Source organism: Etheostoma spectabile, chromosome 12 (genome assembly GCF_008692095.1).
Source record: "Etheostoma spectabile isolate EspeVRDwgs_2016 chromosome 12, UIUC_Espe_1.0, whole genome shotgun sequence".
NCBI lineage: Eukaryota > Metazoa > Chordata > Actinopteri > Perciformes > Percidae > Etheostoma > Etheostoma spectabile.
In genome coordinates this window covers 7878725-7894120 of record NC_045744.1, presented here as the reverse complement: position 1 = coordinate 7894120, position 15396 = coordinate 7878725, and the positions used below count along the sequence as shown (strand labels likewise).

Sequence of the window (15396 nt, the reverse complement as noted above, 5' to 3'; positions counted from 1 at the left end):
TTCTGTATACTGGGGACCATACTTCACATTTCTGCAATAAAACTTTGGTGTACTCAAACATTTCCGGGTTCACAATGGGGCTCTATGGGCTGGCTACTAGACTATAAGGGGTGTAGCCGTCAAAACTTTGTACCAACATTTTTAACTTATTTTCTTAAATAAATAAATACATTTTCTTTATTTTAATAATCTAGGGAATCCTGTCAGTCATGCTAGGTTCCTGAAATGTCAAGGTGGTGTAACCATAGCCATATAAAGAAATGGACCAACAGATCCCTTTGTTCCGGATGGACACCAGTGAAGGAAAATAGAAGCACTTTTCCGGTGATGGCTAGGTGTTACTGCACAGCCTCCAACTGAGCCTGACAATGTAGTTGTGACGTGGACAACCTGTCTGAAAGTTGTAAGTCTTCTGGTAGCTGTGCCAAGAGAAATCTCAATCATTCCTAATCAGATGGAGAGCGAAGGTATCTTAGGAGATAACATAGGCACAGGCTAATTATTGCTAACTAACATGCCAGTTAACATTAGTAATTAAACCTAAACAACTAATGGAAGTCCAAACTGTCTGCTACAGAGCCATAACATTAGGTGCAAGGTAATGGAGCCTTTTATACATTGTTGTGTTACTTTAGAAATAAACAATGGACAAATAAGTGTCTTGAAACGCTTCAGATGTAAAGTCATTCACTGTCAAAGTGGCGCCAAAATGAATGGCAGTCAATTGGATGCTAACTGCAGGTGATGGCTTTGTAGCATGGGCATTTTGGACCTTTATTTATAGAGGACAGCTGAAGACAGAGGGGAGAGAGAGGGAATGACATGCAACAAAGGGCCATCACAAACTTATATTTTCAGGCATGTCAGATTCGTTTACAAAATTTGTGGAACAAGACTGCTGGTTACCACCTTTTTTGTGAAAAATGACAAAGGTCTAACAACCAAAACATGTGTTTTAAAATTTAAGGGAGATATTGGGGCATGCAAAATGGGGGAACAATCTTAAAGTTATGCTGCACACAACATTTAATGTATGTAACTCTGTATTAAAACAAATCAACATTAGCTTATGCCAGGGGGTTGATGTGAAGCTTTTCCCTTTTGAAGAGAGAAAATAGAATGGTTTGAGACTAACAAGGGGAAAAGAGGGTCAGACACACACAACCCAGTAAAATTGAGGCCATCTCTTAGTGAGAGCCTTTTTATGGTGAGGGTGAAAAGCAGCAAGAACAAAGTCAAAACAATATGAAGAGGTGGGTTAGTGCAGGGCCAAAACAGGTGGTGCTGACCAAACCTTTTATGCCTTCACAAAAGGTCAGTGACACACAGGAGCTACATTGTTCTCATTTCATAAGGAAGGAAAAAGAGCCAGTCGATGGATTAAGAGTCATTAGAAGTCAGAGGCACTGCTCTTACTCAGCAGTGCTGAAGGGCAGGCATGAAGAGGAACAGACAAGTTTTTTTCTGCTTACCTCTGCGGCCATGATCTTCCTCCTGTGAAAACACAGAAATACTCAAGTGACTTTGTTGTTCACAGTCACAGAATTCAGGTATCCGACTTTTTGTTGACTCAGTGTAATCCTACGTGACAAGCAAACAATACTCAGGTATATGAAACTCGTGAAAGCTTCTGACAAGTTTAATAGCAAATACAGTCCTGAAATTTACCGGGAAGCAGTGCACGGTGGACTCCGGTGGGTACACGATGAAGTGACGCAGCGTGAAGCCAAACCCTTGGGAGGTGCGCCGCAAACGCACAGTTTTAGGTCTCGGCCATGAGAAAGGCTCCTCTTCTGTTGGGTATTGCGCTGCAGGAGAATCAGCCAAGTTTCTCCATTCTGGTGATTCACTCTACACAAAAAGAAAAGTGGAGGAAGGAATTTAAATTGAGTAGTCCTACTTTCACTTTTATACTGAGGAGATCTTTGATATTTGTGCTGAAAATGTAGCTATGAAATTGAAAGTGTAAATGCTGGAATACCCCAGTGCGAAAATCCTAAAACACTGTTACTAAAACTACACCATAACCATAGTCATCACCAATTTTCAACCTTTTCAGTTGAGCTAATGTAAATTAACCCCAAGTGTCAGTCGTTCATTAAAGTGGTACATAGTTTAAGAGAATGGGCGTTTGAAAACAAATAGCTGTACAGTGTTCACAGTGAATCCATGGTATCCTATTTTAACAGCTGTATAGTAGAGCATGTCAGGGTTCAGGGCTTTGGGCACCCCCCTCCTGTGTTTACTGGCTATTTATAGCCTCACACCTTTGTGGAATTGTGTGCCTGCAGTAACACTCCCCTTTACTCAGGTCTCTACATATCATATTCGCTGTTCCAGTACAACTATTAGGAACGCCTGTCTTGTATTATCACTCTGAAAAAGTATTTTTCCTCACCCTGTCTCCCCCTCCACCCTGAAGCATAGAATTTCCCCCACAATGTGAGGAATTTGATGAGCTTGCATTTACACTATCTGCCTAGGCAGCTATGTTAAGTAAGTGTCAGAAAATCTGAGTGAATTACCTGCATGTTAACACAGCCAGTGCATAACTACAACAAAGAACTTGCAAGACTATTTGTCTACTTGTTATTAATGCAGTTGCAAAACTAAACAAACTTCTGCTAATCCGATGAATGTCTTGATTAAAAGAGAATGAAATAAATCTTAGAAGCTCTCCCACTTTACCCAGCTGATGCAGGGAGTAGTGAATGTGCCCAAAAACCTTTTTTTTTTAATTAACATGAGCAAGAGGTTTTTCACACTAACTCAAAACACAATGATCCGGTCCAATTGTTCTTTGTATGTCACAGAATGAACATTCAGCCTAATAGTTCATTAGAAACAAATTGTGTGCCTGGAGGTGTGTGCCAAGTTAAAGCACTGTACTCTTTGCTGTATGTTTTACTGGTTCTAAGCAACCCAGTGCTTTCTGCTTTTCAACCATATAATCTGAAAGAGGCAGTGACAGACTACTTGGATCAAGTGTATTTTAATTGGCACCATGAGCTGTAAAACACAAATGGTTCAAATGTGCATACTGTAGAGAATACAGATCCATAGCTCTGCTGTGGCTGGCTGGGAAACAAGAGCTGCAGGTGCAGCTGACACCCATGTGTTTTGATGAAACTAGCAAAACAGGTTTTACTATGCATAACCAAGCGGGCTGTTCTGTGATACCAACACTTCCATGTTGTCTGTCTCTGTACAAGTCTTAATGCCTTCACGCCACTAAAAAACATTCAAGCACTTGTGGTGATGTGACAAAAGATCAACTGGATGTTTGAAATGCCTACAGTGGTCCCCTCGTTCTCGGGGGCAAGCCAATCCCAGTCAACTGGATCTGATTTAGCAGCCAGTGCACAGGGCGACTTCCAACCCTCTGATCTTTAAATGTGGAGGACAGATGGGGGTGTGGAACTCCTGGCAGACGCATGCCAAGCATTATTATCATCGCATTTTTGCCCAGAGGCCGTGGGCCGAAGCATGTCGGGTGTCAGCCATCTTGGAGCTAAGCTACAGCTCTCTCCTTTCAGCAGCAAATGTTTACAACAATTCTGTGCATTCAAACAACCGCAAGTGTACCATTAGGATACATAGGTACAGATCAGAGAATATGCAGGAAACTTTTTTTAATGACTGAGTACTCGACACACCACGCGAGCTTCGCCTGCTACGGAGACCAGCACCTCAGCCAGCGGTGTCACCCGATGCCACTAGCCGGGTAAAGGGACATCAACGAGGGCAGGAGTTCCAGCTAGGTGGAAAGCTAATGCTAGACAGCCACCTGTCTGATCCATCCTGCTTGCAATGGGCAAATCATTGGACAACAAACTGTAGTACATCCAACTTCAACGAAACTCCCAACACAAGCTCAGAGACTGCTGTGTTTTTGTTTTTGTGCAAACATAGCTAAACAACAGCGTACCGGACTCCGCTATTTAGCTACCAGGCCTGCTAGCCTTCCAAGCAGATGCTGCTCTGTCGGGTAAGATTCGTGGACGTGGGCTGTGTTAACACAGACACGGACTGGTGCAGAAATGGGGTACTTTGTCCAGCTACTGCTAACCGCTAGTGCAGTTTGGGACCGTTAAATGCCGACTATTACACATCCAAAATTCACGGCTGTGTTCATACTCTGTGTTTACATCACTCCAAGCGCTAATGCTACCATTGCGTTAGCTTAATTTTACAGAGCCTACGTGTGCACTAATTTTGGCCTGTTTTGGCCATGTTGTTTGTATATAGTTTAGATGTGTAACACCACTTGAGCCAGTGAAACGTTGTTTTGTGTATATGGTTGAAATGACAATAAAACACACTAGAGTTGAGTTGAATGCCTCACTGTCTGTCTATGTCTGTAAACGGTAGGCATGGCTAGGGAGTGGACTCCGAGCAGCGAAGTAATTGCATTCCGGGATTTGGTGTCTTTCATCCACATGAGCCAAAAAACACATTTTCATTCTTTTTCGGCCTAGAAGGCACCAATTTAAAAAAATAATTATGAAGAAAAAAAAGAAGAAGAAAAAACATTTCTACTACATAAGTGACCAAATTTAAAGATATATTAATCTTTCTAATGGTGAAATATCCCTTTAATACAGTTGTGACATTCCAGGTCAATAAATTCCAAAACCACCCTCATGGTTCCCCTTTCCTAAACAAAATAAAAAACAGTAATATTAAAAATGGAGAACAAAGTAAGATTCTGGTATAAACCTGATAGTCCAGATGCTGAATGCTTCCAAATACTGTGACAAGAGGTGAAAGGGGAATTAACGAAGAAGAAAAGTATATGTACTTGTCAAATAAGGGGACTACAAGGAAAAGAACATGAGAGAGAACAGACACATTAAAATACACACCTATCCTCTCCTGCCCACAATTAAATGCCTCTCACCCATTTATGAATCACCAGCATGCTAGACTGATATTTGCACTGGGTGAGGCAGCTGGGAGAATTTTCAGTAGTTTTCTGCTGGATATCTTTTAGATTTAAGCAGTGGACAAATTTGTTTCAAAGTGCAGCAATTAGACAGTGATGTTGCTAGATATGCTACCTGCGTCTCCTCACGTATCAATGCATGCAGGGGACACACCCTATTTATAACCTTTTAATGCTACATTGTGAGCAACAAATGTGTGTTGAAATCATAGAAATAAACTAAAGAAACCGCTGAAGAACGTACACACTGTTCTTATTAAACCGCCTTGACAACACACACAAAACCTCCCCAGGCCAAGAGGTAACAAAATGTGTGTGCACGTACACACATGAACGCTAGACCTGGGACACTGTCTCCCACCTGCAGCTTCAGTCTGAACAGAGCACTGTGTTGGAGTGCTAGCGCTAATGGGATTTCACTTTTACCTTGAGTTACGGCCTAACTCGTGGTAACTGTTAGCCTAACTGTTAGGCTGTACCAGACTCTCCTGTAACCGTGCTGTGTGCGCAGCTCAACTTTGATCTGAGTGGATAAAATGAGTTATCTGGAGGTAAACCGAGCATCTGACTTCTTAACCCTTGTATTGTCTTCACTTTCCGGACCCTCTCATATCCCTCGGGTCAAATTGACCCGTGACTTATATTGGGTTTTAAAAACAACTCTGAAATAAAATTTTATTTCATAATCTACTAATAAATATTGTCTTTATCTCAATTTCAAACAATTGAGATAACATATGTTTAGGGAATGCAATCAGTCTCTACTAGAACACAATTAAAAATGGAAGTGTGATTCGTTTTTTGTCATAAGGTTATAATTCATGTTAAAAATCCACCATGGAAAAACATAAGTGGTCATATCTAGAATAATTTTCTGAATTGAGTCAAGAATACATGTTTATCTAAGAAAATGAAATAAGGCCATTGATTTTCAGGTGGGAAAAATGTATACTTGTCCAATTTAGGGTTAAGGCCATTAAAGCATCACTTGTTAATTAATTAATTATCTGCATATTAATGTGTGTTGGTATTGTCAAAGTGTTAAAGCTACATTCTTATGAAATTTGGGTTTATTTTAGTAACTAAGGAGAGGGAGATTTGTACTATTTATATATCACAAAAAAATACATATACTATTCAGACACATAGGGCCCTTACATCTGTGTTAAATCTATCAGGATCTACCAAATTTAAAAATGTTCTGCTCCTTGAAGGCAGCTTTTATTTCATCCATTTTCCTCACTTTGCGAGAGTCCTTTGTTTGTGGTGTGACCAATACTTCCAGTCTCTTATCTAATCTTCTCAGATGGATATAAATAAAAACGTTGAGGATAACAGCAAACTTTGAAGGATTTTAACTAATGATAATTTAGAAAAACAAAGATTTTAGAATTCGGGACGGCCCACATTCATTGAAGGGAAACTATGCAGTTTAAAAAAAAAAAAAAAAAACTTAATTTACCTTATCTGAACAGCTTCAGAGTCATTGGAATAGTTATATGACTTTTTTTTCGAGTTGAATGGTGGTCATCTCGCTTCCCCCTAGTGTAAAAAAACCCATGCAACTTTCGGCCAGCGAGTCGCCAGCGGTCTCGCGATATAACGAATTGCTTCATGGCACTGCAAACATGCGCCCATTCAGGAACAGGCTAACAAGGCAGCTATGGAGTTTTTCAGAGTTTTTCACACTTATTGTCATAGCTGAGCCGATAAAAAAAAAAAACTGAAACTTAGGAAAGCATCGTCGGAGGAACAGAGAAAGAGGAAACTGCAGAATGTCCGAACGAGGAGTCAGACACAAGTAAACACAGGAACTGCCAAATATTGAGAAAATGGCCAAAACTGCATAGCGCCCCTTTAAAGAACTGCTTACATTGTATTTTTATACATTATTATATTATATACTCTATATTCATATATATCTGGGAGTAGGGCTGCACGATTATAGCCAAAATGATAACCACGATTATTTTGATCAATATTGTGATCACGATTAATTATCACGATTTGTTGATTTTAACCAAAACATTTTATTGTCACATAGGCTATCTATAACTGTTTTCACATCCATATTATGCTACATTCTTCTTATGAAGTTGTATTGACATACAGCTGCAACACATGTAAATGAAATTTAAATCTGAAATAAATAGCAGAGGATATCTTCTTTTTTTAAGTGTATCTCTGAGAAAGCTCCTTCACTTGTTTTCAACAATAACTGATTAAAAGAGCTAGAGAGAGAGCGTTAGTGTGATGGACGTATATGCTACTCACAGAGTGACGGCTGACTCATAATGAATGGGTCCAGCACGGGTCAAATGGCGTTCAGTGGAGTTACAAACGTATGTATGAAATGTCTGTATCGTCACTGCGCTGCCTTTTCATGAACTATGACATTCTGGCCATGGGTCACATCTCTCGCCCAGGTCCAGCAGGCTCCGTCTCACACGCCATTACTCTACCAACTGAAGTTAGTTGCATTCAATAACTTTTGTGTTTTTTGCCGTGGCAGCCGCAAAAGCAGAGTTACCAGCGGAACAACTGGTAAAAATACAGGTTTGACTCTCATGCTTAACAATATACAGCTATACAATATACAGCTTTAATTGTTTAATAACAATTAAAACTGTGGACAAATGTTGTTGTCTGAAACTGCTGTTGTCTGAAAAACACAGACGGCACAAAATGTTGCGTTTACTAGTAAATCTTGAGACCGACGTATAACCGACTGCTATCTGTTGAATTTTCCTCATGTTACTCTATCCTCTGTGACTGTCTACATCTAGAAACTAAGCTGCGCGGTGCAGGGAACAACTGCCCGGCACATGATCAGACAAGGGGTTTACGGAGCGGTAGATTGGCTTTGCACATAAACCCGGAGCGTTCTATAAAATGTTGCTCAATCACACAAATTTGATCGTGGGAAGCCAAAATCGTGATTCAATTTTGATTAATTGTGCAGCCCTATCTGGGAGGATGATGAAAAAAAGTTAGTTAAGGACTGGGACCCACTCAATTTCCCTAGGTCTCACTTAAGACTGTGGATACTGGGACTCACTACATTGAAAACCTACTAATATCACTGGGTTGGGAACCGAACGTGGTATTTTAATGGTACCAACCGAATGACGTTGATACTACATAGTACCTATTCACTTTAAAGCAATCGGTCCCCAAAAATGCATCTAAGAAAAAAAAAGAAAAAAAAACGTGGCTGAAAGTTCTCCACCACGTCTGGCTGTAATTTATGATGGCTTTTTAGCTTCTCTGTTAAGTTTGATTTACAGTTCTGCAAAGGCTTCATCCCAAGCTATCACCGTAGCCTACATAAGTGGCCCGAAGTTTATACTTGTGCATTGGTGTATGTATTGAACTCTTTCAAAGATTAGCAGGGCAGGCATGTGTGTGCGTGGGGAGCGTGTGGTGGATAAAGTGAGAGAATGGCGGCTGTTAGCTTTGGAGCGAGTGCCGACTCTAGAGTTATAGTGAGAAAAACAAAGTGTCTCCCCTGTGCTTTCTGACAACGGTGGGAAATCTGTAGCAGGAAAAGTTGACCCTATCCTTGATATGATGTTCATGGAGAAGGAGAACCAGAAAACTGTGTCTTCACGTGCCTATGTACGGTACAAAGCCATGGCAAAGATTTTACGCAGAAGTATGAATCACGCTTTACTCTCGTCTGCATGTGTGACAGAGAGTGGCACTCACCTCCTACAAACACACAGAGGAACGTCACTCCTGCAACTTGTCCAAGTCACAATGAGTCAGGGCAATGGCGAGCCATAAGTGGTCCCAAGTGTGTTTACACTTTTCAAAACTTGCTGCTATATATAATGGCGAGCCGAATGCGGTCGCAAGTGTGGCTGCACTTTCAAAACACACGACAATTGTTCTATGCTATGTCCTGGTGACAGACTGACAGGCTGGAGGTTGTAGGGATGGGTTTAGGAGGGGAGAGGGAGATAGGAAGGGGGTTTATTTTGTGTGGTGTGTAGAAGGTTCCAAATAAATCATGATGAAATTGAGAAGAATTTTTTACAACTAAAATTGCATTTTTGTTATAGAGAGTAAAGTACCAGTATTAGTTCAAATGTGAACAGTACTCAACCCTAGAAAGCAATGTTGAATGAACTACGGCTACAAACCCCGACCAATTCTCCATTTAGACTGCGTGTGTAAGTGTGGTATCTTTTACGCATTATTTGTATGCATAGTTTGCACAGACAAAAAAAGTAGGTAATGCTCTCAAAATTAGTTGGTGTTTGACAAATGGTAAACCGTTGTACCAGTGCATTAAGTGGCATGCTAGAGTACAAGTGGTCATTTTCTGAGAGATTGTAAGGTGACTACATCAGTGGTTCCCCTACCACAGAGATTAAAAAGGCAGGCCAACCAATGCCACCCACTAACATCCGAAATTTTAAGGGAAAGGCTGTACATACACAGCTGTTTACACACCACAAATGTTATCTAGAGGCTAGGTCCACACTGGAAAAAAACTGGAATTTCCACCATTTTCCTTTTAACAGATATTATAAAACCACATTGCATGGCCGTATGTTTAAAAACCTCTGCTGAAATCACCAAATGACACATTACAAGCGCCACATGACATCAGCTCTAAAAACATCAGACAGGTACATTAAAATGTGAAAAAACCTAGTTCTCTGTAAGCTGCTAAATTCTACACCACATCCCATCCAAACCAAGCACTTAACTGTGAAAAGCCAAAGATAATGATACAGAGGGCCACTGGTGAGAGCTGGGTGTTCCAGCCATGTAGTGCAAGACAAGGATAGGAGCATCATTACTCAGCCTATGTGGTGGTGTGTGTTTGTGCATGCCACACTTCTAGTTTTAACATACAGATGGGACACAGAAAAGTAAAATTGGGAGTTCAGCATATATAGTTCATTCAATTATACTAAATTTGAATGCAAACACACACAAAAATACTTATTTCCACACTTCCTGGAATCAGCCAAGAAACAACAGAATAAAACATATGGTGTCACACTGCATCTGCTGGAAACAGAAACACTGAATGAATTAAGGCTATGTATCACTCTTGCATAAGTCTAAATGTAGAATAAAAATAAATAAGCAGGCCAGCAACCATGTCATCTCAGAGAGAATGAGTTCTGTAGTAAAAAGTAAAATGTTGACAGCAGAACTTAGCAATGAGGCTGGACTGCTCCCACTCTCAGTTGTGGGAGGAAATTAATGATGCATTTGGTTTCCTGAGGAGAGTGATTTGAAAAAACAGCTGTTTAGTTTTTTCTCTCACAAAGCTTTGCCAAAGCTGTGCATTGTACACTTGCTGACTTGTAAATATGTTGATATGTTTTGCTTGCATAAAATGTTAATATTTGAGATTTTTAACCAAAGACATTGCAACCATTGTTTTGGCCAACACCACACATCTCTGAACTGTCACACTGCTTATAAGGAATGGATTTAGCAGGTTTGAGCAGTTGCTCTGACAAAAGGAAAACAGCTGTCAGCTCTCTAAAATATCCTCTTTTCAATGATGCAGTGTTCAAGCTACGAGGTGAGCTATTTAAACAAGACAGAAAACAGCACAGGCTTTTCCATCTAAGATCACGTTGACAATTGATGTTTTACTGCACAGAAACTGTGGCAAGAGGAAAAACTGAATAACATAGCCAATCTTTTATGTTTTTCCCTGAGACATCACAGACAACAGGAAGTAACAGACTTCTTCTATCCAATTGAAGGTACATTTTCCCTTCCGATTGACATCAGTTAGCCATATGATGCCTGCAAAGAGGGTTCTGTAAAAGGCAACCAGCCTTAATGAGATAAACACTGAGCTTTAATGAGAACAAGATTGTAGGGACATGGGGGGAGAGTATATTTGTGAATAGCCCCCTACAGTGTATAATTATAATAATATAATTAATGCTTTATCATCAGAAACAGTAATTCATTTCACTCCACTCATTTTTGTTGTTCTACTGGAGCTTAGCAAGCTGAAGTGCAGGTATTATTTAGTCTACTCATCAGATTGGAGGCACAAATGAATCCTACCATATAGTTACCATACAATAGAAAAGGCTAATAGAAAACCCTACCACAAACATATTACAAAACAGCATCCTGATCAGCAATCGAAAATTGCTGTGCTGCAAACGCAATATCTGACCAGAGGAATCCAAAGAAAGGAGGGAGACATTAAGCCAACTTTGTCTGCTATTTGAATGCAGCTGCAATGTTTGAATACCATGCACTATTCAGCTGATAAAGCAGACAAACACTCCAGTGTAGAGGAAAAATCAAACCACCAGCAAAAGCCAAAACTCTTGACTTAACTAATAAAGTATCTTCCTATCAAGTTAAATATAAGATAAAAGGCTGCATGACTAGTACAGTATAATAAAAGAAGGATGGCTAAATGTTGTCTTACAAACATGAAAGCTACCATTGGGAGACAAAAGGGACAGTCAAATGTGTTTTTCAGAAAAATAGAATAGACACCTTTAAATATCACTAAATGTTTGAATTCACCATATTTAAGAGCCCATTTCCATTAATTTCAACAAAAATTTTGTTGAAATTTAGTTGGAGGATAAAAATAAATAAAAAAAACATCCACTTTGGAAATTCTTAAGTCATTAAAACAACACTGTCATTTCCCGAAAATGTCAGAACCGTGGACTCCAAGGGGGTTTCCGGCTCAAAATTAGCCCATGAATCGGTTTGTGTGGTAGTAGTCCAATTAGAGGGACTGCTAAATGAAGGATTTCCACTGACTGCACGGAGTGTTTTTTTTCACACACACACACACACACACACACACACACACACACACACACACACCACACACACACACACACACACACACACACACACACACACACACACACACACACACACAGAAGTAAAAAGTTATTTTTATATTTTTAAAGAGTTATTTTCAGGCACATTTTCTGCATCTGAATTGTTAAGTGCTATTTGATTCAGTTATTAAACTCATTTAGAAGAGCATGTACCCAGATGGCTGTAATAGCAATATTATCCAAGTTTTTTTTTAAGCTGCAAGAGTGAAAAAGACAGATACACAAGCTGTAGCTGCAGTATGACTTCTGAATGACCCCTGTGCTAAAATATAATTATGCTTGTATCCCCCCCTACAAAAAAAAGGGACTCTTGTTCTTAAATTATAATATTAAGACTTCCCAAAAAAATATCTAAAAACTCAGACATATAAATAAATTAAAAACATTTCAAGACACACTAACTGATTTAATTTTGTGTTGAGAACTGAAGTATTCTTTGCTCTCCCGTTCTCCATCTAATGATCTAAAAATCAAATTCCATACATCTAGTCTGTTCGAAGTGGGAAACATAAAGAGCTTTAGATTCCTCATTTACACACTATTCATATAGAAACAGGGTGGCTAAAGTGCAGAACTGAATATTAGATTAAAGGCAAACAAAAGGAATGAAAGAAAACTCCAGATTCTAAAAATAGGTGCCTTTCCATTTCAAAAAGTACAGGCTTGCTACCTTGTTAACCATGACGGTCTTCATTCAGGCGACAGGCTTTCAAAGGAGCAGATGGTGTCCTGTCTGGTATTACAGGGGTCACAGCTTAGAAATCGGAAAGGGTCTTGAATAAACTGCTTCAATGTCATTGTCTCCCTCCACTTCCATCAGTGATGAGTTTGATTAAACATTTCAAATCTAATCAAAAGCTGTTCGTTCTGCAACAGAAACCTGTGTTTTGACACCCTCAATGATCAATCCCAGAAGGTTACAAGAAAAAAAAAAAAGCACAGTTAAAATCTGATGACTAAAATTACGATAACTACCAAAAATAATGAAGCACTGGTGTGATAAAGAAAGAAAAAAACAATCCAGCAGGAGTTGTTACAAGCACAAACAGCTGGGCTAAAGTGTCAAACACACCGCACCCCAAGCAACACCAAACACAGAGAGAAAAACCAGAGAGCCAATTGCCCCCAAAAGATCAGTTTCATGAAAGAAAATGTCATTCAACATTTTACAAATGATGCACAAATTCTGAGGTTTGAGTTGTTGTTGTTTACCTCACAGAAAGAAGATCTTGCTTGTTGTCTCTCATTATCTTCACAAGAATGAACCCAACGTGATGCCATCATTCAACTTCACTTAAAATCCTGTTATCCGTGAACGGCCATATCCAAAAGGTAGCTCCAACAGGATGCAAAAAACATGTTCCACTCCGTGCAAATTACACCTCCAATTCTTGCTTGATTTCTTAATCCATCTGTTCTATAGAGAGGGACAGAGATGTGTTATTACTGCATTTTGTTTTGTTGAATAACAGGCATATCTTCAAGTTAACAGCTCATGTATGGCATCTCACGCTGTTCAAGCGTCTGTAAAACAACAATTCAATACCTCAGTTGTTCAACGCACATAATAGTTGACCATCCGAGCTTAATTTTGGACAATTAGCAAAAGGTTTTACCCTAATTCTATTTTCTACCTGATGTTTGTGAATTTACACTGACACGCTGGGAAACAGGCTGACTTGGAGTAATAACATGGGTCACTTTATGATGAAGTGTGAGAACAAGTTGGTTAACAAAGCTGCAAACTGTTACAAAAGTACTCCAAACCATATGAATACTCAATTACATAGAACCTTACGTTTGGTAAAAGTGGTGAAGACAGTGATGTGACATACCAACTCATCAGCGCATTATTGACGCAACAAGTTAGGCTTGCTGTCTTCAGCTTGAAGCACAATAACGTGGATAGTCAATACTGCATAATGAATGGCCAGCAACAAGTGGACTGTAGACGGGAGGCAGGGCGAAGTAATTATCCGTCACATTTGAAATGAAGTTACAACATATAAAACTGGGATTATAAAGCATAAGTCACATACGTTAGTTATGTTGTATTTCCATTTTAAAACCACCGGTAATGTGATTTTGAGATGGTGAATTTGCATTTCTCTTGTTTGAGATCGATGGTCAACTGAGGCACGAACAGAGCGTGTCGAGCTGTTGTTCTCAAGCGACCAACAAAAGTAGCTTTTCCCTTGTTACTTTTAATAAAATACAAGCACAAGCAAAGTTAAAATAGCGATACAAGACGACGAGGCCACTTTCCACGGTATATACTTTACGAACGATACCTGTAAAGTGGGTAAAAGCAACAACCAAACCAACTGAGGCAACAAGCTGCTAACGCTGCGGTTAGCATCCATGCTAACGACTGGAGTTTAAACAAAGTTACCTGTGTAACGTTAGTTGCGAAGCGTCATAATAGGCGAGCAACAGCGCCGGAGGAGTCCATACGTGCAATAAAACAAAGTAAAATCATAGCGTGGTAGCTTCAAGATGGTCAGGCACTGTCATAATTTAATATAGTTCTAGTAAAAAACGGCTTCCCGGTGATTATTCCAAACCCACTCAGGGGAGGCGCATGGTTCAGTTCTGAGACTGAAAATTTTCCCGACTCTCTAGGAGTCCACCTTCGGTCAACAGGACACTCTCAGCCAATCACAAGCGGCGTTGTATTTGACCAGGCCAATCAGGTGTGAGTTTACAAAAAGTAAACTGCGCTGGTTAGTAAAAGGTGGTGTTTTAACCGTTCTAATGGAGTTCAACGAGTTGTGAGCAAGCAGACGCTGTAGGACTAAAATGAACAGAGACAGACTGTCAACATTTCAGGTTTTTCTCATACCCGCTTTCGTTTCATATAAACAACCAGGCTGAACGAAGAGTCACATGTCCCGGTTCAAAGTGAGGTCGAGCAGGGCTGGCATGTGGATGAGGACTGAGTTCAGAGTACAGCATGTAATCTTTGCTCTCATCGTGCAGCCATTGTAACCTACAGCCTAGGCTACTCCCCAAAGCAAATAATTCAAATGAAATATTTAACACCGACAGTCCTTAACTATTCACAATCATGAACAGCTTGTGGCTGTAGACCAAAATAAACACTTCGATTTTCAGGACCCTGACAAATGTCCCTTCTATTCGTCTCCACCATAAGGGACCACCTGTTCTCGGGATTGGCAGCTTTTGTTACGGAGGTCAGTTTTCACAAGACTTTCACAAAGCTGTTTTTTTCTCCAGCCAGTTCTACTTCCAGTAGCTCCAGCGTCGATATAAGCCTCGGAAAATAACTTGTAAATGTAAGGCCAATTCAGTTGGTAGGCTATAGCTTACCTCTCTGAACTAGGATACTTCCCAAACAAGTGTTGGAATAACCAGACTACAGTTAAGCAAATACATGTAAGCCTCTGACATACATTTTGACATACTGTTTCTTATTATTTAATTCACATTGGAGTGATCAAAATAGGATTACTATTTCATATAGCCTAGACTATTTAATTACCAAAACATACATAGATTTCATGGAGGTATAAAATAACTTCAGGGGATAGAACATTTTGGACATCTCCCCTACTACATAGGCTATGAGAG

At 39.8% G+C, this 15396-nt stretch overlaps 1 protein-coding gene across 5 annotated transcripts in view; it reads right to left on the bottom strand.

The window, feature by feature from the left end:
• arhgap21b (Rho GTPase activating protein 21b) overlaps nt 1–14978 on the bottom strand; it is a 44781-nt gene extending 29803 nt beyond the window's left edge. Inside the window, exons 1-4 of one of the 5 annotated variants that reach the window (XM_032532019.1) lie at nt 14869–14978; nt 13018–13217; nt 1669–1851; nt 1473–1494 (exon numbers count right to left, since the gene is read on the bottom strand). In XM_032532019.1, the coding sequence (XP_032387910.1) occupies nt 1473–1494; nt 1669–1851; nt 13018–13089 (277 nt within the window). In that variant the 5' untranslated portion in view covers nt 13090–13217; nt 14869–14978. Of the gene's footprint in view, nt 1–1416; nt 1495–1668; nt 1852–13017; nt 13223–14197; nt 14460–14647; nt 14756–14868 lie in introns of those variants that run through there. The other 4 variants (XM_032532020.1, XM_032532017.1, XM_032532016.1 and 1 more) reach the window with 4 other exon arrangements.
• Between the last annotated feature and the right edge of the window lie 418 nt (nt 14979–15396).